Source organism: Notothenia rossii (assembly GCF_949606895.1).
Source record: "Notothenia rossii genome assembly, chromosome: 4".
NCBI classification, from domain to species: domain Eukaryota; kingdom Metazoa; phylum Chordata; class Actinopteri; order Perciformes; family Nototheniidae; genus Notothenia; species Notothenia rossii.
In genome coordinates, this window is record NC_136902.1 from 13,155,579 (window position 1) to 13,177,723 (window position 22,145).

General features: G+C 40.5%; 1 protein-coding gene across 1 annotated transcript; it reads right to left on the reverse strand.

The window, feature by feature from the left end:
- Positions 1-76: 76 nt before the first annotated feature.
- frmd4bb (FERM domain containing 4Bb) lies at positions 77-22,145 on the reverse strand. The gene is made up of 24 exons (XM_079674100.1): positions 21,959-22,145; positions 14,408-14,473; positions 13,493-13,587; positions 13,282-13,374; positions 12,415-12,499; positions 12,042-12,098; positions 11,933-11,955; positions 10,405-10,488; positions 9,722-9,787; positions 9,363-9,420; positions 9,190-9,276; positions 7,668-7,744; positions 7,334-7,472; positions 6,933-7,074; positions 6,577-6,710; positions 6,273-6,389; positions 5,353-5,581; positions 5,218-5,271; positions 4,941-5,088; positions 4,555-4,722; positions 3,652-4,406; positions 2,528-2,666; positions 1,988-2,107; positions 77-949 (listed from the first exon to the last, which is right to left on the reverse strand). The coding sequence occupies exons 2-23, from the start codon at positions 14,471-14,473 to the stop codon at positions 1,990-1,992; spliced, it is 2,934 nt and encodes a 977-aa protein (XP_079530226.1). The 5' UTR covers positions 21,959-22,145; the 3' UTR covers positions 77-949; positions 1,988-1,989.

The window sequence follows — 22,145 nt, forward strand, 5'->3', positions numbered from 1 at the left end:
CTCGTGTACTCAATAACAGAACCTGACCTGGTTGTTTACCCCCCAAACAAACCTCTCAATGAAGGTGACAACAGCCTTCTGTCGGTCACATGTATTTATTCACATCCTTGTTCCCAGTGGAAAATATTTTATGACAACATCTAACATGTAACTACACACTGACTGTACAAATATGTGAGAAAACGAGACATGAATATGGGTTTTTTTTACGGCAGTGGTCTTCTGTTAATATAAAAAGAAGTTCTTGTAAATGAAATTAAAAAAATCTTACCATGCATTTCAAAACACATTACGCCACCAACATAGACAAAATGGTTTATAAACAATATTGACATAATACATCTGAATAAAAGTTAAATGAAAGGAAGAAATGTTAAGTCATCAAATACACAGCCTAATAATAATGGGTTCTTGTAATGTCACATTGGGAACATGTTCGTTTTCTATTTGGATGTTATAATTAAGACTATGTTACTTTACTGAGATGAAAGTGGTGAAAAACATTTTATTCTATAACCTACTGTTTTGTATAATGCGGTAGCTAGTTCCACATGGAGTTGGATTCCAGTAAAAACCCATGTCGCCTGTTTTTTCCTCTTTAAAACACAAAAGGGTTTGAATCCAGTGTGGTTGTGCAACATCTTAAAGTTCCTTGACACATTCTCATCTGCCTGTACAATCCATCCAATCCAAGGCACATGGGAAAAGTCATTCAAGAGTGTCATCACTGTGTTCAGAGGTTTAACATGAGGACGGCGTACACATAGACTCTGCTGAAAACACACGAAACATCTTCCAAGACGGGGTTTAGGCAGAAACAAAAAGTGTGTGTCCAGCCTATGTTTCAGCCTCTTCTCCTTCATGTGCTGCTGGCCATGGCTTTGTTTGTGCCAAAGTTTGGTTTGGTCCTCTTCAGTGGATGCCCATGTAGCTTCCATCCATGTGAAATCTGTGCAGGCAGTGAGAAAAGAACATGTCAAACTGACTGTAGCTCAACTGTTGGAGTAGTAGTTCAACAAGAAGTGAGTGACTGCTGTTTGTGGAAAAAAAGAAAACTCAGGAATGGAAATGCAATACATCAAAAAGTCCACAGTACTTTGTGATGGCATGCAACCTGATTTAGGGTTCATGAACTTGTGTTTCTAGCTTTGCTAAGCTGCAAGAGTCAGTACACCACTTGTTTCCAGCTTGAAATATGTCAACAAATGGATTGCCATGAAAATGTGCCTTGTACTTTTATTGTCCTTGAAAAAGAAGGCCTTGCGACTTAAGTGACCCCCTGAACTTTCCTAGAGTTGAACTTTCCAGACATTTAATGATATTTGTTTGTCATTCCTGCTTTATTCCAAGGACTGGATTCAAACATGGGCCGCTGCAGCTACAGTAGGACTCAGCCTTAATGATACTCCCTATACTACCAGGGCTCCTCCTTCAGTGACATTTCTTGACATTCATTTCCCCTTCTAGTTGAATTGCTATTGCTTCAGTGATGCATCAGGGACAAAAGTGTATATGCCCAACATCTTGGTTTCATGAGCAAAAATCTGCAAAATGAATGACAGTCCCTGAGCCTTATTTTGTGTTTAGTGCTAATTAGCAAAAGTTAGCATGCTAAGATAAGATGGTGACCGCAATAGATAGTAGGCCTACATGTTCTGAATAGCATGTTGTATTTGTCCTAATGACCTAGTATTACATTCAAAACACTGCACTGCTGAAGCACAGCCACACAGTGCTGCTCACTCTTATTGTTTGATTATGTGATATACAGAACGAAGAGGACATTCCTGAGGGTTGTTTGTCAGGTGAAAGAACATCAACATAATGAGTGGTACATTTTTGTGCAAATGCGAGGCTGTGATCTCGAAACCACAATATGAAAATGTGGATGACTTGAATAAACTAGCTACAGGTGACACACGAATGAAGATGGGATGTCAAATGGAGATGACTGGCACCACGACACAAAGCAGTCCGCTGGTCTCACCCTTAAGTGCTAGAAAGGTGGTCTGATGGTTCATCTGTACTAGCGGCCTCAGAGCCAACCACCTCAACTGACTCTGATTTTTTAGGCATTGTTTCAGACACTTTGTTTTCTGGAGGAAATCTGCACACATGAGCATTAATCATGAGTCAAGAGAGAGAGAAAGAAAGAAAGAAAGAAAGAAGGTCCTCATGATTACATTCTCTACATTTTTTTTGTTAAATAGTTTCAGGTTACATAAGATAAAACCTCATCACACAGTAATACAATGTGATGTGTATCCAAGGGCAGAGCAGCACACTAAACAAAGTCCTCAAACTGCAGCATGCATTACAGGAAACAGGAGAGGAACTGACATCTGTACCTGCTGCTAAACATCAACAGGGACAAAAGTAGGCTAATTATTGCATCCTTTAGACAGCAACCACTACTTCTACTTTCATTGCACTAATAATTAAACTAAACATCCCCTTAATTCCTGGTGACTGACTAACTCCCTGTTGCATCCACAGCTCAGTGTGGAAAGTGAAGTGCATCACTCACCTGCTGTGTGAGGGACTGCGGTTGTACGGAGAAGCCGGCGCTGCAGGGTGTGTGTACTGAGGTGTGTCGGGTGTCTCGTAATCTGTCAGGCCGACTGCCAGCTGGTTGCGCCAGTTGCCTGCGCTTTCCACTGAGGACACTGCAAACAAGACACAGGCAAAAACACTCAGCTGATGTTGGAGTTGGGAGTAATTGTTGTTATTGGAAACACTCTTAAATCTATCTTTACGCCACTACTGCAAAACAAACTGTTTACCCTTCACAAGATTCTGCTGGAATATGTCATTACAGTCCTGTGCCTGCCACTTTACATGGAGACTTTACATTTTATGACATAGTGCTAAAACTTGCTTAACTTATTTTAGTTTGTTAGTCCAATATCTTCCAATTTAATTTCAAGTTCAATTTGTGCATCTCATATCTGTTTACTTAACTTAATCAGTGTTAATGTGCAGTACACTCAATTATTTTTTAATCAAGAAGGTAAAACAAGCTTTTATTCCAATTCTGAAAATATCCATCTAATAGATACAGTAGATTGTATTAAGCAAATAAACACTATCTCAGCCATGACAGTACGTTTTTATGTTGAATAAAAAGTCGACTAATAGCCCTACCGCATATTTATATTGTGGGCTGGTGGATCAGCAGTATAAACCACCAAGCACTTATGTTTACTAAAAACAAAGATGATTTTCCCATTGTGACTATGACTGTTCTTGCCTCTAGTGTTTTTCAATTATATTTACACAGTCACAGTCAAAGACTTAACGTCTTGGCATCCTGGAAAGAGATAAGATAAGATAGAACTTTATTGATCCCAATTTGGGAACATTTTGAACGATAAAAAAATGAAACTCTCGACTGAAACACACACAATTACAATTGTATTGAGTATGTTAGCTGCTTTTTAAGGCAGGAATTTAGATAAGGGAGTATATAGAACAAAAAAAAGCATCACATGCAGGATGCTTACATAGACCATACTGGCTTTTGTTAAAAAGAAAAAGTAGATATAAATACATTTTTGATGCACTTGAGAAGAGAACAGAAACAGGTTTTATTTCGATAAATATTTTTCAATACATCTAAATGTTTTAGACTGCTCAAAGTGATAATCTCACCTGAAGAAAAGGAGGTGGTTCTGCTGGAGTGGCTGAAAGCTGCTGGCATGGTCTGGTATCCCAGGCTGAGCTGAGAGCCGCTGTCAAAATCATAAAGCATCCCCCTCCCTCCAACCCCAGGGCCCTTGCTTCGGTGGTACCAGCCCTTCAGATGCTCCGCCACCAGGGCCTTCTGCATGTTCTTAGCCAACAGCTCATTTCTGGGACCCTCTCTGTTTCGCGGTGGCCTCACTGTAGCGTAGGGATTCTGGGAAATACTATCTGCCCGGTCGCTGCTGTAAGTCCTGTATCTGTCATTGTACCCATTTATTTGGTAGGAAGGGTTGACATTGTAGTGGCCCTCCACGTCATTCTCATACACGTAGGCACCGTTAGCGTAAGGCTCCATGTCCACATAGTAGGCACTGGGTGCATAGTGTGATGAGGTGTCACATGAGTAACTAGAACCAGAGGGGTGCTGGACCAAGTTGGGCATACTCCCGGTGTTTCCATACACCTCCACCTTCCTGTGGAGACGATGCATGGTTGAGGTTCGGGAGTCTAGCGTACTGTAGTGGGAGTTGGGCGCCCCGCAGTAGTCCAGGCTGGACTGGCTGGTGTAGGACGAACAATCCTCCAACACCTCTGTGCTGTTGCTGCGGTGGGAAGGTGACAAGATAAAAACTGGCTTCTCTGAGTCAGAATCTTTTTTTAGCCGAGGCTGCGACTCCAGACTCCCGCTTCGATGCCTGAAGCAATGAGGAGACCCCTCGGACCTGGAGAAGCAACATCTACAGTTAATTTGTGGATGTCTGCATCAAAATAAAGGTTAGGGGTTTGCATGACAGCTTTGGGTAAAGGTTAGAGGGAAGTGGGGATAAGGGTAATGAAAAAAAGGAAATAAATTGGCGCAGCGGATCACACCTGAGCTGGCTGCTGCTGTAGGCATTGCGGGTCATAACCGGGGTGGGAGGCATGCTGCGTGGATCTCTAAGAGGTCTGGGAAGGGTTTTATAGGGACTACTGTGGGTGGAGGAGACCTCTCTTGGATTCTGGTGGTAGTGGGAAGCATCCTGGCCTTCAAAAGCTAGTCTAAAAGGGTATGGAGAGGATAACAAAAAAGAAAAGGAAAAAAGGTATGACATGTGAGGAAAGGAATGAGGCTGCAAACATGACATGGCAAATATTACAGAACCTGCCAAATGATGATATCATTGCTTTCTTTGAAGAACATCCTTTAAATTAAATCAAAGGTTTTTAAAACAAGTTACACACTTCGCACGAGAGGGATAGTAAATGCGTTTCCAAACCTGCTGTGGTTCTTGTTTAGATGATTTTCCCTCGGAGATCCACGTCTATCTACATCATATTCTATTCCCAGCGATCGCATCGGACTGAGCTGAGGGGAACCCTGGACGGACCGCGAGCGTGGCCTCTGACTGACACCATCCAAGTCATCTGAACACAAAGGAAACCCACTGTTAACAAAACTGACACCCCCTCTTTTACAAGTAGTCTCAATGATATGTATTATACTAGTCTAGCAGGTTGATTTTAATGCACCATAATGTGTGTTGTCTGACTCACCATCATCCAGCGGGAGACTAGCCAGCGAGCTGCAGTCTGAACGGACGAGTTCATCTGGAAAAAGAGAAGATAACTCTCTCTATTTACTGTGCATATAACTTAATCATCCTTAAAACAGATGAAGCTGCAGCATACCTGCAATGATCACTGAGGCCCGCTGCGTGGGCTTTTTCCCCTTCTTGATGCGGTACTGGTTCATCTCATCCTCAATCTGCTGCAGTTTGTGCATGGCATCCAAACAGTTTCTTCTCCTCTTCTTCTTCACAGTTTTGCACAGTTCTCCTTCATTTGCGAGCTTCTTGGCCGCCTCCACAATCTTCTGCTGCAGCGCGAATCTGCTCTCCAGGTTCCTCAGGATGGGATCCTGCAGCAAATCCCGAAAGATAACAATGAGTAAATCAGAGTTTAATCACATGATAACTACCGCTGTCACCTTTTTTTTTAAATGTGTTACGAAGTTAATCAGATTAGGTCGACATGTCAAGTTGAGGTGAGGACCTAAATCAGTCATTTTTTTAAGATGACATTATTTATTATATTTTTTCCTCACACTGTAGATGCAATAATGTCATGTCAAGCAAATTAGTAGCTTAGTGCACAACATTTCAGGGGCAGCTGGTGCTTAAAAAAATGTAATACATGTCAAAAGATTTAATAAGGAGAGTTAAATTAACATTGCTCCAAGTATTATCTTAAAGAAAATACAAATGTATTTATAATTTCAGGAGAATATAAGATAATTACTAAAAAAGTTGTAGCAAAACTCACTTAGATTTTTTTTTTCTGCAGTCAATTGTGGTGTGCAAGCAAGTATTTGCAGCACCAGAACAGTGCAGCATTGCTCATGGATGCACTTTGAATAGTTAATAATAGACAACAACTTTGCTCCATGGCAGAGAGGAATAAGCCATATCAAGTAGGATTGTTAATTGTTAATAAATGAATTGTTAGCTGTGATCATTTTTGCTGGATTGTAGAGAACTACAAGTAAAATATCAGCGAGATAATCCTTTAAAGTCACATTTATCATATAGACAAAACTGTTAAACACTGACCTCATTGTAGGGGAACAGGTCATCCAATTTGAAAGCAGTGCCAACTCGCCGTCTGACCTGTGGCGGTCTTTCTCCTGAAGAGAGGGGATACTCCTTCGGCAGCTTGCCAGTGATCTCCTGAAAAACACAAACAACGAGTTCCCTTCAATACTTACAACACATTGAACTGAGTGTAACAGCAGAAAGCATCAATCTTAATAAGGGGAGTTCAGTTAAAGGGATATGGTTGTTTAGAAAAGCGTGTATGTGCCTTGTTAAATGTAGCACCAGTGCAGAAGAAGTGTTATACAAAATGATTTCTCACCGCCTCTCTCAAGCAAATCTTCTTCAGTTCTTTTGTTTTCTTGGACAGAATATCTTGGATCTCCTGCTCTTTTTTCCTTAGATCAGAGAGTTTCTCTTTCTTCTGTTCTTCACTCATTTCAGAGTCTGCAGAACCTGTGAAGACAACATCCTTACTATTCCTGCAAACATGAAGCTTACATCTGAAAATAACCCTTGTGTCATGACAGTGAGCTGACTTTCTAATATAACACCTCTACTTTTTAAAATCAGAGATCCCTGGGAGCATGGATATGATCCGAGATGATAATAATTATTTTGCTTAAACAAACATGAACTTAATAGACCCTTGCTTCATGAAGTGATATAATTACCAACCTGTAGACACCAGGCTGCCATTGCTGGCTGTGATTAAGGTTTTGTTCAGGCCTGCGTCTCCCAGTCTGTTGATTTTCGCTCCCCCGTGCTCCGTGAGATCCATGGCAATTTCCTCCACACTTCTGGCTGTTACTAATTTACCCTAAAAGAATAAAAAAAGATAAGATAAGATGTACTTTATTGATCCCAATTTGGGAAATGTTTGTGTTGCAGCAGCATAAAAAGACATGGCATTGTACAATAAAAATTCAAAGACAAGAAATAAACAAGAAAGTAGAAAATATACATACTGTATGAACCATAATGTATATTTGCACACCTCGTTTGCACCAAAGATTAGAGCCACAAATTGAAAGTCATTTTCAAATGTAATGAAGCAGTGACAGATGAATGACACTAACCTTGCTTTGCTTTCTGTCCAGGTAGAACTGGTGCTGGCTAATAGCCATGACCCATATGGTTTTGATCAAAGAATGGCTGGCATACCACGTGTGGATGAGTAGGCCCGTCTGCCCAAAGGTGCGCTTGGTTACTGCTCTCCTGTTGCAAGAAACACACCGGAAGAGGATTGAAGGTTGAGATTTTTTAACCAAATGTAACTAGAAGTAACATGACTGATCTCTTTAGATGCAGCTGAAGAGAAACACCTAATAAGAGACTAAACAGCTGTAGGCAAAACAAGTGAATATTTGACTAAAAGCAGGTTAACAAAGAACTATCTCTCCTAATGCTTACCTGTGTGGATCATTCACTTCTACGGCAAATTTCTTCTCCCGGAAGTACAAGTTTTCCAGCTGCTTCCACTGATAAAGCTGGGGGTGAAAATAAAAAATATCTCATTAGGAAAAATGGAAGATATGCTCGCCTCGGTAGTTCTCAAACTGAAATGTAGAGGAGTGGGTAAGGTACAATGGCTTTAAAATGTATCTTTGTGTGCCTAAATTCCTGGTGAATATTCATATTTTATTTCTAAACAATCAGTAGCATTACTGCAATAAAACTGTTAGAAAGACTAGTGAATGCAGGTGTTTTCGCTCAGCCATAATCATTTAAAAAGCCAGACTGTAATATAAACTGTCATTATGGTCTGTGCCTCCTGGCATGCACAGTCTGCAATAATGCAGGTGTTAGACAGCAAAGAATGCCACAAGGGGACATTAGGCAAAAACTCATCGCAGTATACGGCTCTTTCCATGGCTCATCGCGTCTATCCCTGTGTAACCCAGGTGTTCCCTGAACACAGCCAGATATGAACAGCCTGTTTGGGTCAGTGACTCACTGTGTCTGGGAAATTAAACACTACCAGCACGCAGAAAACAATACAGCATGTGGCTGCTTTGAGAAGTATATTGTATCACAATACTGCTACATGCTAAACACGCAGTAACAATTAACACAAATCCAGTGTTACTATTAGAATTTGAAAGATTGACTGTTGATTCAATATTTAAATGACCAAACAAATGTTATTTTAAGAAAAGCTCAGTCTATTTGCAGTACTACTTCAAACCCGGCAAAGAAGTATGCAGACTTACCAGTAAAACAGTCCTGTTTAAGTTATTAAATCCTTTGTTATCACCACAAACACACGCTTTGTTCCCCACTCCCTGTCACCTCCTGACTTGTCTCCTCAAGTATTCTCAGAGCATGCATTGTAACGCCTCATATCCTGCCCCTTTCCCTTTGACATCACCAACTCACTCCCTCCTCTTCTCTCCAAAGCACGCACCGCTGCCTTGCACAACTCTTTGGAAGAAGACAAAAATGGATTGCACCATGTCGAGCGATTACCAGACATGAACAGGAAGACTAGTAGATTCATGTGAATTGTTTGGAGCTCCACTTCTGAACTGCTTTGCTGCACCCTGCAGATACCGGAGTAACAACATGGACGTAGCAGATAGATCACTCACATGGGTGTTTCTGCTATAAGCTAACATGCTAAAACGACACCAATGTATCGAGAAAAGCAGGTTCTTAGTATGAATCTCACACTTTATAAAAAAACACTCATTAAAGCAAACGGCTAGAGATCTCTAGATTTTGCCACAATTGTTCAAGTCTGGCCTCGTCTGCCGCCGCAGCTGAAGCCAATCGTTTGTTGGGGTAAAATAGATGATGCATGAATTTCGAGCCAGTGAATCACCGGGCTCAGAAGCAGAGCTTACCCCTGTGCTATCATGTCCACAGTCAGATCAGTGAAGCAGAGGAAAAGGAAAGCAGCCATTTTAGAGATGGAGCAGCAGGGAATGTTTACCTTTCGAGGTTTCAATTTATCCTGCAGGTCATACTGGCCGATGCCCTTATAGCTGATTCCAAGCCACCACGGGATCCCTTGTTTATCCTGTGAGGCAAGAGCACAGCTTGATGGTTGACTCAGTTTCAAGTGCAACAGCTGCCATTTCCCATTCATCACGGCGGAAGACCTACCTTCACTTCATAATAATGCACGCCATACGTGGGCAACGATTCCACTAACGTCAGATACCTAGAACAAAAACAATTGATTTTAAAACCACAGGCTAGAACAGCTGCATGGGGTTTACTTAGGACATGTGAAACGAAACTGGGTGTTTGACCTCAGTCCAGTAAATCAGTGGGATTCACTGAAGAGGAGCAATTGATTTCAATCAGATGATGAGAAAAGGAGTGCCGGAGAGACACGGAGAGAAGGGGGGCACTAATAGAGGTGAGGGGAAGATTAATGAACTTAAAGCCGAATACATCCATCATCTAATCACTGGTGTTGAACCATTTGCAGCAAATACACATTTTTCTTCAGTACTTACTGAACAATGGCCTGTCCTCGGGAGACTCCTTTCAGCTGTTTATAATGTTCGATTACTCGATCCTCACTGTCACATAAAGAAAACACAATTTCACACTTTAAAACAGATGTAGCCCCGTAACTGACAACATGCAACACGGTCGTCAGAAACATAACTGAATGCATTGATAAATAATATAGTTAGTTAAATAGATTAAAACAAGATTTATACATTTTATCAAACTCAAATCAGTTTTTTACAAAAATAATTAACGTTTTTTTAATTTAAATGTTCCTCTTCATCACCAATCCATCAATACATTGAAATCATACTTATTTGGTAAAATACTACATTAATCCCAGGGGGGAATTAGGTTTTAATGAAAAAGTGCAAAGTTCTTGTAGCAGTCCTACATTTATCTTGCTTATTATATATTTTATCTCCTCTGAATTATGTGTTGTCTTGCCTCACACTATGTGTAGAGGACTGTTTGGCCAGCTGGCTTACGTTAAACCCTACTATGGAGCACTTTCAGCTTGTTAGCTCAATGGAGTTTACTTCCTCCATAAAACTGAACCTGCCACTGCATGTAATGTTAATCATCCATACACGTATTGCTTTAGTGATGAAGTGTAATCTACAGGCCTGCAATAAAAGACATTGTTATAGGCAAGATATCAAATAAGCTTTTCAAAAAAGCGTACCAGTATGCAAACGACGGATGTTCCTTGAGGACTTTGGTGGGAAGAGTTGGTAGCTTCTTCAGTTCAGCTCGTGTGCTTTCATCACTAAAACAGAGAAGACAAATAGTTGTGAAAACTATTTGGGAAGTTGAGTGGACAATCCCTGTTTTTCCACATTTCTTTGTCAGGAAAGTAGGCCATTAACCTGTGATGTATGTAACAGCACATGTTAAGCGATTATATTAATATTCTGCAACTTTAAAACTTCTACTTCACTATATTTCAGAAGACATGTGTGAGCTTTTGCCTTCAGTGCATTTATCTGACAGCTGGAGTTACTTTAAAGGTGACCTATCATGCAAAATGCACTTTTGTACGTCTTTTATACATGAATATGTGTCCCCGGTGTTCCAGGGAACTCACCAAGTGTCAGAAAACACAACCCTCTCTATTTTCCTCCATACCCAAATCTCTTAAAAAGGGGCTGCAACGGATCTGATACAGACTGATCCAGATTTGAACACTTCTATGACGTCACAGAAGTGGCGCTATTGGGCCAACTCCACCAATCAGGAGGAGACAGCCACTGACATTGCCGTTCGAAAGCGCTGGAGACGCTGTAGTACATATGCCAGGCCTGTAGATGGTGCTGTTCTCACAGAATCAGCCCATGCAAAGACAGTGTTAAATTGAGCGAAATGAGGAATGGCTAAAATGCATGATCTGTTTGGTATTTTGAAAAATAAAAAGTATAAATATGCCTTATATAGGTATGGTCCTACACTATGTTATTCAAATATAGCATGATAGGTCCACTTTAAATAATATGAAAGGGCTGCACCAACACTAGGATCCGATCTGAACAAGGAGCACTTTTAGTATCTGATACTGTATTCTCACACTGTGGTATTGCCAACTTTTTTTAAGTAAAGGATCAGAATACTTTTCCCACCACAATCAATTACATGTGAGGTCAATTTCACTCTCTACATTGCCAGGAATATCCTTATAGTAAGGCACTAGTTAGTCCTTTTCTTTCTTTGGCTAAGCAGCACTGGAATGCAAATATAAGCCAAAAAGCTTTGGTTTAAATAAGAAGGCTTTAAAATCTATTTAAAATCCCAAAAGTAACACAGAGGACACGTCCTCAGTTTCCCTAATGGCACTGGGCTCAGGCCTGGCAGCAACCATATCAAAGAATCTACTCATATGAACAAAGATGTCTGTTTTCCAAAATTATCTGATGCCAGGTGGCGAGCTGCACAAAGACCTGCAGTATTCCCTCTGAGCACTACACGTGTAATATCAGCACAGATGATAGCTGCTCTCTGCAATTCAAAGCCGTCCCTGCTCTGCAATACATGGCCTCTATCAGCACTATGATATTCATTAGCTGCACGGTGCAATCTTCTTAGCAGTCGGTGGTAAACCTCACATAACACTGCTATTGATTTCTGCTGTGACGATTGAATGCCTTCGCTAAGAGTTCTCTATTAACATGTCCTGCTGCTGTTAAATAACTCTTACCCAGCTGAGAGTATGCACTTACCTTGTGTAGTCCCCCTTTGCCTCCTAGAGAGAAATAAATACATCTTATCAGATAAAGGGATAAAAGATGTGGCAATTGATGTATGTATGAGACTATTAAAAGCACTAACCTGCAAAGCATTTGCGGCTAATTTGAAGACGTTCTCACTCTCCACCTCTATAATCCCCTGAGAGACAAAATAGATCGATATGGAAAAATATTAACAGGATGGAGACAATGAAGTCCATGTGGAGAAATCTTTCTCAATCCAAACATAGAACATTTTCTCTGTTGCACAACATGAAACTCAGCTTATTCTCAAATTGAAACATTGTGTCTTTTTTTTCTTTCTGTCTAGTTTACATTCCAGCCAGCAGAGTGAACAAACCGTGCCCTGCAGCTATTGTCTGATCAGTTGCGAGGGTCCACAGACAGTGAATCATCGGAGAGCTAAAACGCAACTAGCGGCGTCTATTTCATGGCTTCAGTAACAAGTAACTTACGTTGTAGACGGCAGATTTTGCATTCAGGAAGAATAACTCCACCGTGGTGATGTCCTTAAGCTGTGTGATGCTTTCTAGATAGAACCTGTGGAGGATAAAAGCAGATGCAAACAGAACAATTGAAAAGGTTAAACGGAGATAATGGGTGTTATCGCTGCTTAATATAGAAAACCACAATTTGAACTTTAACGTGCCTAGTGAATGTTTTTGTGTGATGTAGCTACTTTGCACACTTTTGTAATGTATATATTTTCCTATGTCTATTTTTTATGTTTTAATAGGAGGCGTGGATAGAGCGTTGGTGTTCGGATCAAGAGAGCACAGGTTCAAACCCCAATGCAGTCAGCATGTCGTTGTGTCCCTGGGCAAGACACTTCACCCCAAATTGCTCCTGAGGGGATTGCCCACAGTATTGAGTATGGAAGTTGCTTTGGATAAAAGCGTCTAACATGTGACATGTAATGTAAATGTAATGTAGTAGGAGATTGGTTTATTATAGAGTAATCTAGTTTATTCTGTATTTTTCATATTGTGTATTCATGTTTAGATACTCCATTGATGCATAACCTTTCTGCTGTAGATATGCACTGTATATATTACTGTGAACTTTCTGCTGAAGTGATAAAACAATTTGAATAAAGAATGTTTAATCTGATGTGTGTGAGGTGTGGGTGAGAGTGAGAATTTATAATCACGTGCAAAAGATTGAAAACTACCAATGTCAATGTTTTTAAAACCACAAGTTTGACATCATGACCGTAACTACACTGGACATTGTGTTGAGAGCTCACAGCTTTACTCCACGTTGACAACATAGTGCTCCCTGCTGGAGATCATGTGATTTGCATGAGAAAAGTCAATTATTACCTGACCAGGAAGTTGAGGGCAATGGGCCCAGACTTCTTGGAAAAGTCATGTTCAAGAACTCTGCGGTCCATCTGCAACCATTTACGCTGCCCACTACAAAAGTCAAACAGACAGAAGAATCGGAAAGCATTAAACACACACGCACATACTGTATGGACATATGTAAATATTCAGACCATTGAAAAATAAATATAGGCAATAATTATCATACTTGTCATCACAAAATGCGATTCCAAAGAACTCCTTCTCTTTGAGGTTGAAGTGTGAGGACACCAGGTCGAGGAGTTCGTACGACAGCAGCCTTTGCTGTGGAGGAAGATTTAGATTTAGTAGGATACCTAATGTAATTCAAAATATTAGGTAAGCATCTTCAGTTAAAAATACATTGATAAATGTGTCACAGATACTTGAGATAACTAGTTTCACTGTTGCTTGCTTCCGTCTAAAGTGAAGTGAGACTGGAAGATTAACTGCAAACAACAGAAAATAAATTGAGGATGTAATGTTGTGTTCAAGGACCCTTCAACAGCGCACATACTCACGATCTGCTGAAAAAAAATCATTTTATACACCAACTGATCATGTTTTTCACATATATTTGTTATGAGGTTTGGCAACACTACAGAAACAAATAACGTTTTTTATTTTCGATTAAAAAAAATAACGATGATATAATCGTTGAAGTTGCAGAACGCAGCAAAACAGTTGCTAATGTTCATATTCATTTTGGTGATCTCGGGATACCTGATGAATTAAGTTTAATATTCTGTCCTCTTATCTGTGGTTTGGCTTCCACCGACTCTTGAGGGAAGTATCGGGCGTTTTAGTTACAAAACACTCACTATGTTAACATACTGTCTGGGCTGAGCAGGTAGTGTAGCGTTGTTTTTATAGCTTGTTGCTCATAAAAAACCAACAAAAACCAAAGCTATGAGAACATAGAGAGTGAACCAAAACAGCTGGGTTGCAAACAGAAGTTGTTTTTTTTGTTATGAGTTAAAACATGCTGATTAGAGTTTAGGGGAACTGGGTTCATAAAAACCAGAAACCATTTTCACATTACGCATAATCATAATTTGATCAGTTGTTAAACCTTTGATTATAACCTCTTTAAGGAGCGTCATACCTGAACCAGCAGCTCCAGCTTCCTGTCCTCCAGCAGCTGCACTTGGCACAGTCTGCCCTCGGTCATCTGCAGGGGAGAGGAAGAGGAAGCTCAAATCTTGTGACACAGATTGCAGACGATTCCTCATCACAAGGCAAAATGACGTACGGTCCCGAGTGTTGGTTATGTTTTTTTTTTAAAAAGCTGTCCGATACATATCAGGCCTTATCCGGTTTCTTACACTTAAATATCTGTCCAAGAGTTAATTTTCACTATCAAACTGAGCCAAGTCCTTGGTGGTAAATACAGAAAAGAAAGAAAACCACTTATGTTGTTGGTGACAAATAAACCTTTGTCTTAAGGATTTGGTGCCGTAGCAACCAGAGAAAGGATTTATACAGTTTTGAACCTTTCACATTTAACTGAGTCTTTCCGTCTGTCAAGCTTTTCAGTAATTCAAAGAAATATCCAGTATATGAAAGTACATTTCTTGCACTGTACTAAACACAGCACTTTACACTTTCACTGCACTACATTTCAGTGGGAAACATTGCACATTTTGATCAACTTTATTTGATAGCTTTACTTTGAATATGAATTCCTAAACATTAAACTACCCAAAAATATATAATGTTCTCCTCCAACAGCTCAGAAATTAAAATACTGTTCAGACATGAATGCAATCATCACAGTCATATAATTATATAATATATAGTCATATAACATTCACATGGATCAATTTTCTAAGGACATTTACTTTTGATAGTACATTTGTTAGAAATACACATGGACCTTCACATAAATACGATTTTAAAAAACAGGACTCTGGTAACGGAGTACTTCTGTGACCATGGCTAATATCTTCATAATTGCAAAGTTTACACTCTTTTCTTTTATCATTTATACAACAAGATCCAACCAGCATTACTGCGTAAGGGCCCAAACCACACAACCTCATATCAGATTCTGACTAAACTCTACATCGATGAGACCCAGTTCTCTGTAACTCGTACCCACAAGATGAAGAAGCAAGAAGCTTTCCTGTTTGCTTTTGCAAGATATTTCTGACCACAGTGCCCTTCACACAACGATTTGCATCACAGATTCAGCCTGACTTCTAAGACACTCAGTCACTATAAATCCAATAGCCAGGGGAAATAAATGACAGATTGAGGCTGAAGCAGTTTTTCAAAACAAAGAACCTGCTCACAAACTAAAAAGATACAATTCAAACAGATTTAAAAAGCCTTTTCAAGTGACAGAATGAGGCTCATCACAACTTCTTGGAGAGCACGGGGCGGCTGCTGTACCTGGTAAACCTCTCCAGGGAGAGAGAGACTGCAGGCGTGGACGCATCCCTGACCAAAACTCATCCTTTTACAAGAGTCACCTCTCCGGTCCAGACTATTAGTGGATCAAACAGCAACTTGTTCAATGTAGTTCATTAACTGAGCAGCCAGGCCCTAGCTTTGAGCAGCAGTGGATTATTGAGTGTTATGAGAAATCAACAGCTGACTGAATAAGGGCAGGCAGGATCAGAATGCTGACCACACTGTAGGATTTACTGCTTCTTAATATGAACAATGGAGGTCAGACAGGCAACATAAGCGGTCAATATAAGGTGGTTAAGTATGCTACTGAGTTTACTGAGACATTTAAGATGCTTCGATCATTCGTGTGCTGATCTGTGGCTAAATTGAGTTTGAATCTCGGTGTCAGGTGTCTCTGACTTCCTCCTCCTGAGGCACTAAAGTGATTGAAACAACTCAAAGAGGCTTTACTCTACATACACTCTACTTCCCATTTATCTATTTCTCACCTCGCACTAATAATCGATTAAACAAATTGCCCAGCTGCCTGACTCGAATGTGACACACCCCGTCACTTCTTTAAATTAAACCATCTGTAATCTTTTAGCGAGCACTTTGTCAATTACAGCCTCTGAATGATGCGTCTTTCTTTTGACAACAGTCGTAAATTCTCTGTCATGATTTAAATTAAAGGTGAACATTCAATGACTTCAATTAATTTGGAGTGTTGCTGCTGCTCACAATCACCAGGAGTATTATTACATTGATTTGAGCTTGATTTAGCCATGACTGCATCATGGGTGGGGTCACACTACACGTCTCTGTAATAAACATGACATGGCTCTGGCCTGGCATGTACAGTAAATATATTGGCCACTAGATGGTGCCGGGATTATTGTTTTTTTTCTATATGGAGAAGTTGTTCAAATTGAGAAAATGGCCTCTTAACTGTGGGGTAGGTAATTCACTTGTTATATTCCATGGAATGCTCTTAACATCCCGATAGCAATGAATACATTAAATTCTTTGACAATAAATAAATAAAATGTCATCTGTGGAAGCCGTAGCGCTGTAAAAAGCACGATCAATTATTTTAGCCGGCCCGGCTAAAATAACTGGATTGCCTACCTGCCTGTCAGCCTTCAATCTGTGCACAAATTTATCTCGTGCCCTCATTGGTCATGTGCGCGTTCGTGTGTGTTGAAGGAGGGGCTCTGTAAGGAAGTCTGAACGAAGGGGCAGATATTTTTCGGCTGCGTATAGTCTAAAATTCTAGCGCACTCGAGCTGGTTTATCCATTCTTACCTACCCTACCTTTAAGTTAGCTTGCCCCATTTAGGAATTTCCAAAAGCAGTTATTAGCTCAGATTCAGCTGGGATGAGTTGTATAGTACATGCGATATAGATGAAGTGAGTGGAAGGAAGGGCCGAGCTTTTTTAGAAATCTACCCTATTAATCATCTGAGGGCTATAATCATTACAAGAACTGCTATTTATATCTGACACAGCAACCCAGCAACCCTCCCTAACCCTGCTGCTCCTCTGTCACAACCACAACACAGCCACCAGTAGGCTACAGGCTGTGATTTAAAACTGGCAGCATCATAAAAGACAGAATAATTACAAATGCACACAACTAGAAAACACAAGATGGAACCTATGATTATGTTTAAATCGATTCAAGGTAGTGAAACGGGCTGGAAACACCTCTAGAAATAGCTTGCCGAAACAAGACTGTGGCTTTATATTTATAGCAACATCACATAGCAAACATTTCTCTCAGGGGGCTTTAAAGTGTGTACAGCATACACCACCCTCTGTCCTTAGACCATGGCAGCATACAAGGAAGAACTCCCAAGAAACCCGAACAAAATTAATGGGGAACATGGAAGAAGCTGCAGGGAGAGCAACTGAGGAGGGATACCTCTCCCAGAACGTACAGCAATAGGTGTCGTGTGTGTAGGCCTATAGATTAAAAAGACAATACAACTACAACACAGACAATCCAAATGTAAAAAATGATAATGTAGAGAAGGAAAAAAAGACAGGTGGATGTCAATGATCTTTTAGTTGCTGCTAAATAAAACAAGATGGGCGTCAAGCAGAACCACAGCCAATCATCACACTGGACCCAGCAAATATTTGGTATGTTTTCTTGTAAGGTGTCAAAATAGTTGCTTTCTATTGATGGATTGATCTACTATTCGTTGCAGCTCTTCTAATTATTGCTTAAAATCTACATGTGTCATCTCCTGATGAACTTGAATTGGTCACAGCACAGCAGACAGTGCAGGTTACTCAACCAAACAAAACCTATTCAACCTGAATCAAAAGGGCAGCCTTGGACCCTGTGGGGTTAAGACGAGCATTGAACCTTCATGAAGAAGAGACATGGAGGGTGGAGATAAAAGCGCTGTCAGTCTCTGTGATTGTTTCTCCAGAGACGCTGCAGGGTGCTGGTCCGTCTCTGGTCTGCAGCCTGAGGTTGGCGTATAGACAGCTTGTTATGCTGTACAGTCAAATATCCCAATGGAGATTTGGGGAAAGTGCAGATGTGGCCCCCTTAAAAAAAGAAACAAGGAGTATTCATGTTCATTAAAACATAGCCTGGTACTATGTGGAGATGTAACTCCTACAAAAAGCACAATGTTAATTTCCATTTCATGAGAAATAGCACCCAATCAAGCTTGGAGTTGTACATGAGCTAACAGGAGGATTTCTCTGTCTGCTGAGTAAACTGTCTGTCAGTGTTTAATACGTCACGCTGGTTAAATGTCATGTCCAGACTGCAGTCCGTCTTATCTCAGTTTCCCGTCTTCATGCATTATTGATGAAGCTGGTATCACACACACAAGTCAGTGTCTGCTCTCCATGCTTACATGTTCTTTGCACGACATTCTCAACAATCACAAAAAGATACAAAGTATTCCAGTTTGTAAATTCCCAAGCAATTCTTCTTAACAATTTTGACAAGATAAAATGATAAACTCAACCATTAATAGATTGCGGCTGAATCAGACCATTGTTCACAGAGAAGAAGCCCATATAGAGACAAATAAAAACCTTAACTCCATAACAGGATATGATACTCAATACAATGTTGATCAAGGGAAACATAATAAGTTCTGTGTTTTGGTTACATGAGATTTTACAGTTCTTCTTCGATGTTGTAATGATAGCTGTCCTCTGCCCCTGACAGGGTGATTAATGACGACAATAATGATTCAAATAGTTTAGTTTTTTTATCTTGATTCAACTGAAATCCTCATTTTGTTTTTGGTCTCACATTGAAGCAAGAACATGTTAGCTCTCTTAAAAGAAGCCCAAGGACAGGATGCTTGATTAGTAGGCGTATTGGCAGTCCAGAAATAATAAATAAAACACCAAAGGCAGGAGTGCTCAGAACAGCAAGTACACAGCGAGAAGCCCTGGTTACAGAGGCTGTGGGCTGAAGGAAACAGCACAGGTTTATCTGAAACCGTATCTGATATCTCATCATGACTCATGTTGTCAGCGGTCAAAAGGTATCAGTCTAGAATCATCTCCTTAAAAAGAGAACCAGACTGTCCGTTTGTGATATCCGGTAAATACGTGCTAGCAATGAGGCTCAGGATATTATTGAGAAATTAAAACCTGAAATAAATATTAATTTCGTTTTTATAACAAGGTATCTCGGTGAATCAAGGGCAGGCATCACAGAGGAGTGATTCATGCGAATGATGTCATCTTGCAGTTCTTATTCACACCCCAGAAAAAGGACGTCCACAAAAACCAGAGGACATTGTGATATATGTTGTTATGGCTGTCCTACAACTGCAAGACCATAATATTTTATCAGCAGCCATTGTGACAGTAGTGGTCAAATCTGCTTCTTTCAGTCTCTGGAGGGTTGAATGCTAGTGGTATAAAAAGCTAAATAAGAACAAATGTTCAAGGCAGCCTAAATTATAGTTGAATGAAAGTTAAAGCTTCCCTCCCTATGTGTTTTATTCTGAGCTGCACAGTGTTTGAAGTCACTGAATTTGGGCTGCTGTCGTACGAAATGGCCTTGAGCGATTGTGACTTTGTTGAAACAAGCTAAATAGTCAAGGAAAGGGAAAGATGTGTGCATTTTAATTCAAGCTGCTAAGACTTAAAGACATCTAAGTGTCAGTACAATCTTGATAAATCTGTGAAGGTGTTGCAGGGTAATTCAAAATGTAGGATCTTGACCCAGATCAACATTTCTATTAAACACATTAAAGCCATATGTGAGGCTGTACTTCGAGACAGCAACGCACAATGCTAAGATGCTAACAGGGAAAACTTTAACATACTCTTAGCTATCAGGTATAACTCTACAGGAATCAGAGTTGGGTGTCATCAAAAGAGATCATGGCAGCAAAGGAGCTTTTTTTCTTAATCAATCCATTTAAAAAAACAAGTCTCCATCTTGATTGATTAAAGTTCTATTAAGAGGCTTGGGTTACAGATTTAAGAGTTCAAAACAGTCTAACTGCAGCATCACAGCGCATAATTTAAATTCCTTGAAAGCAGCAGAGAATGATTCAAAACACACACACACTCGTCTAAAAGCAATCACAAGAGCTTTACCACCAGTTGCCCTCATTCTCTGGGTTTCACAGCTGTCCCCACTCACACTCCTGATATTACAGAACTGCAGCGTTTCATTACAGAGAACTGCAGTGACTTTCTGCAGAGCTGAGGCACTGAGGCACTGAGGCACTGAGGCACGGACGTGAATGGGTGGAGAAAATGGAACAGGACCAAATTTCAAGATCTGGACGAAGTGTTTCTGCAGCCTAGTGAAACACACCATAAGGATATTAAGGAATGTAATGAATGTACATGTATTGCCTTTACCTTAATCATATCTTAAGGGTCAGCTGTTGAAACTGGATTCCCCAGATTCTCAGGTACAGTAGGCTGCACAAGACTAAAAGTTATAACCACAAACCCTCACCTGCCAACCTGTTTCACTCCATTGCTCAGCTTTCATCTTATCAGATGTATTCCATGTGTAAAGTGTATGACTACACGATTACTTGCCTGTCCAAAAATAGATCTCTCTTTCTCCTTCACCGTCTTTAGCACATTTCTCAGAGAGACTCAGGAGGCTTTGATTCCTATATGGACGTTTGCCAACTGAAGATATTTCTCAGCAGCATCAGACACCTGTCTCTTTAGGCTCTCAAACTGACAAGAGGAGTGTGCCCATAAGAAGTATATTGAGTTGGGTGCTGAGATTTGCCTGTCTACTGAAGGAATTAGCCAGAAACCCTTGATGACCCTAAAAGAGTCAGAATATTCCCATAAAAAAGTTGACGTGTGATAAATGCTACAGGACATCCCCTCGGACACACAGTGACAAAGTTTCACGCTGTCTGTCATACAGGCACACAACAATAGTTCCTGTTTACAATGCTTTAAATACACACAGCCAAGCGTCTCTTCCTTCAACTGAGAGATAACACCAGGAGGTCAGTGTCAACCTCTGCAGGGCTCATCCTTGTTTTTACCAGAGGAATACAAATGGATATGCAGAATCTGCCAGAACAATGCAGTTAACATTCAGATCATGGAGGTAAAAAGGGATGATACCTTTGCCTATCAAAACTATTGCAACTAATGCTCTTGTATGACATGGCTAAAAATGCTTGGCCTTGATAAGCAGTAGTCACAAATCACAAACAAAATAGGAAAATGGAAATTATAAAACATCAGAAACATAAATATTAAGTAATGCTTTGGCCAGGCTTTTTTTCTCCACATATTCACCATGTCACTGTACCTAAACCAACGTCTTATTCAACCTGCATCCCCATATCAGACCAGTCAAATAGCTTATAAAACTACTTTTTCTTTCACTTAATCACATTTAATAATCCCATCTAACATCACTACCCACATTATCACTGCTAAATACAAGCAGTATTGTCCACAGCATCCCTTAATGAGACTAGCCCACCTCAGGGCCAGCTTCCACTGTGCAGGGAGAACAATGAATGTGCTATGGGCTACTGTATAAGGGTGGTTTCCACCTGAGCTCCATGACTATAACAGATATGTCCAATAAAGCCTCACTTCTCTACGTTTTACTGCGTAAAAACGCCGGTCGCTGCAGAGAGCCAAACCCAATTTAATTTTCATTCATGCTCCCTCCCCGGTTCACATGCGTCCATGACTCGGTCTACTTTGTCTCCCCTCAGCTCAGTGGGGCGGGTTGAATCAGCTCCATCACATCATATATATATCGCCTTACCTTTGCACTCCTTGTATCCGGTTTATGTATTGATAAGATATCTCTGCATATTGATCTCTCCACGTTCAGCTTTCTCCCCAGCTGCTTTTGCCGGGGAGGGGAGCTGCCGTGCAGCCGCTGTCCATGTTCATCCTCCGGTACTACTGTAGCGCACACACTCGTATTGAGCCACACTCACCACGCCTTC

What these genes read in the sequence shown, in the direction of transcription:
- frmd4bb (XM_079674100.1), bottom strand. Translation starts at nt 14,473, where the DNA reads ATGACCGAGGGCAGACTGTGCCAAGTGCAGCTGCTGGAGGACAGGAAG. An exon ending in GCAAAGGGGGACTACACAAG is followed by an intron (nt 10,489 to 11,932) that starts GTAAGTGCATAC and finishes TCTCTGTTTTAG; the next exon opens with TGATGAAAGCACACGAGCTG. An exon ending in CGCAGTCCCTCACACAGCAG is followed by an intron (nt 2,108 to 2,527) that starts GTGAGTGATGCA and finishes TCATGTGTGCAG; the next exon opens with ATTTCCTCCAGAAAACAAAG.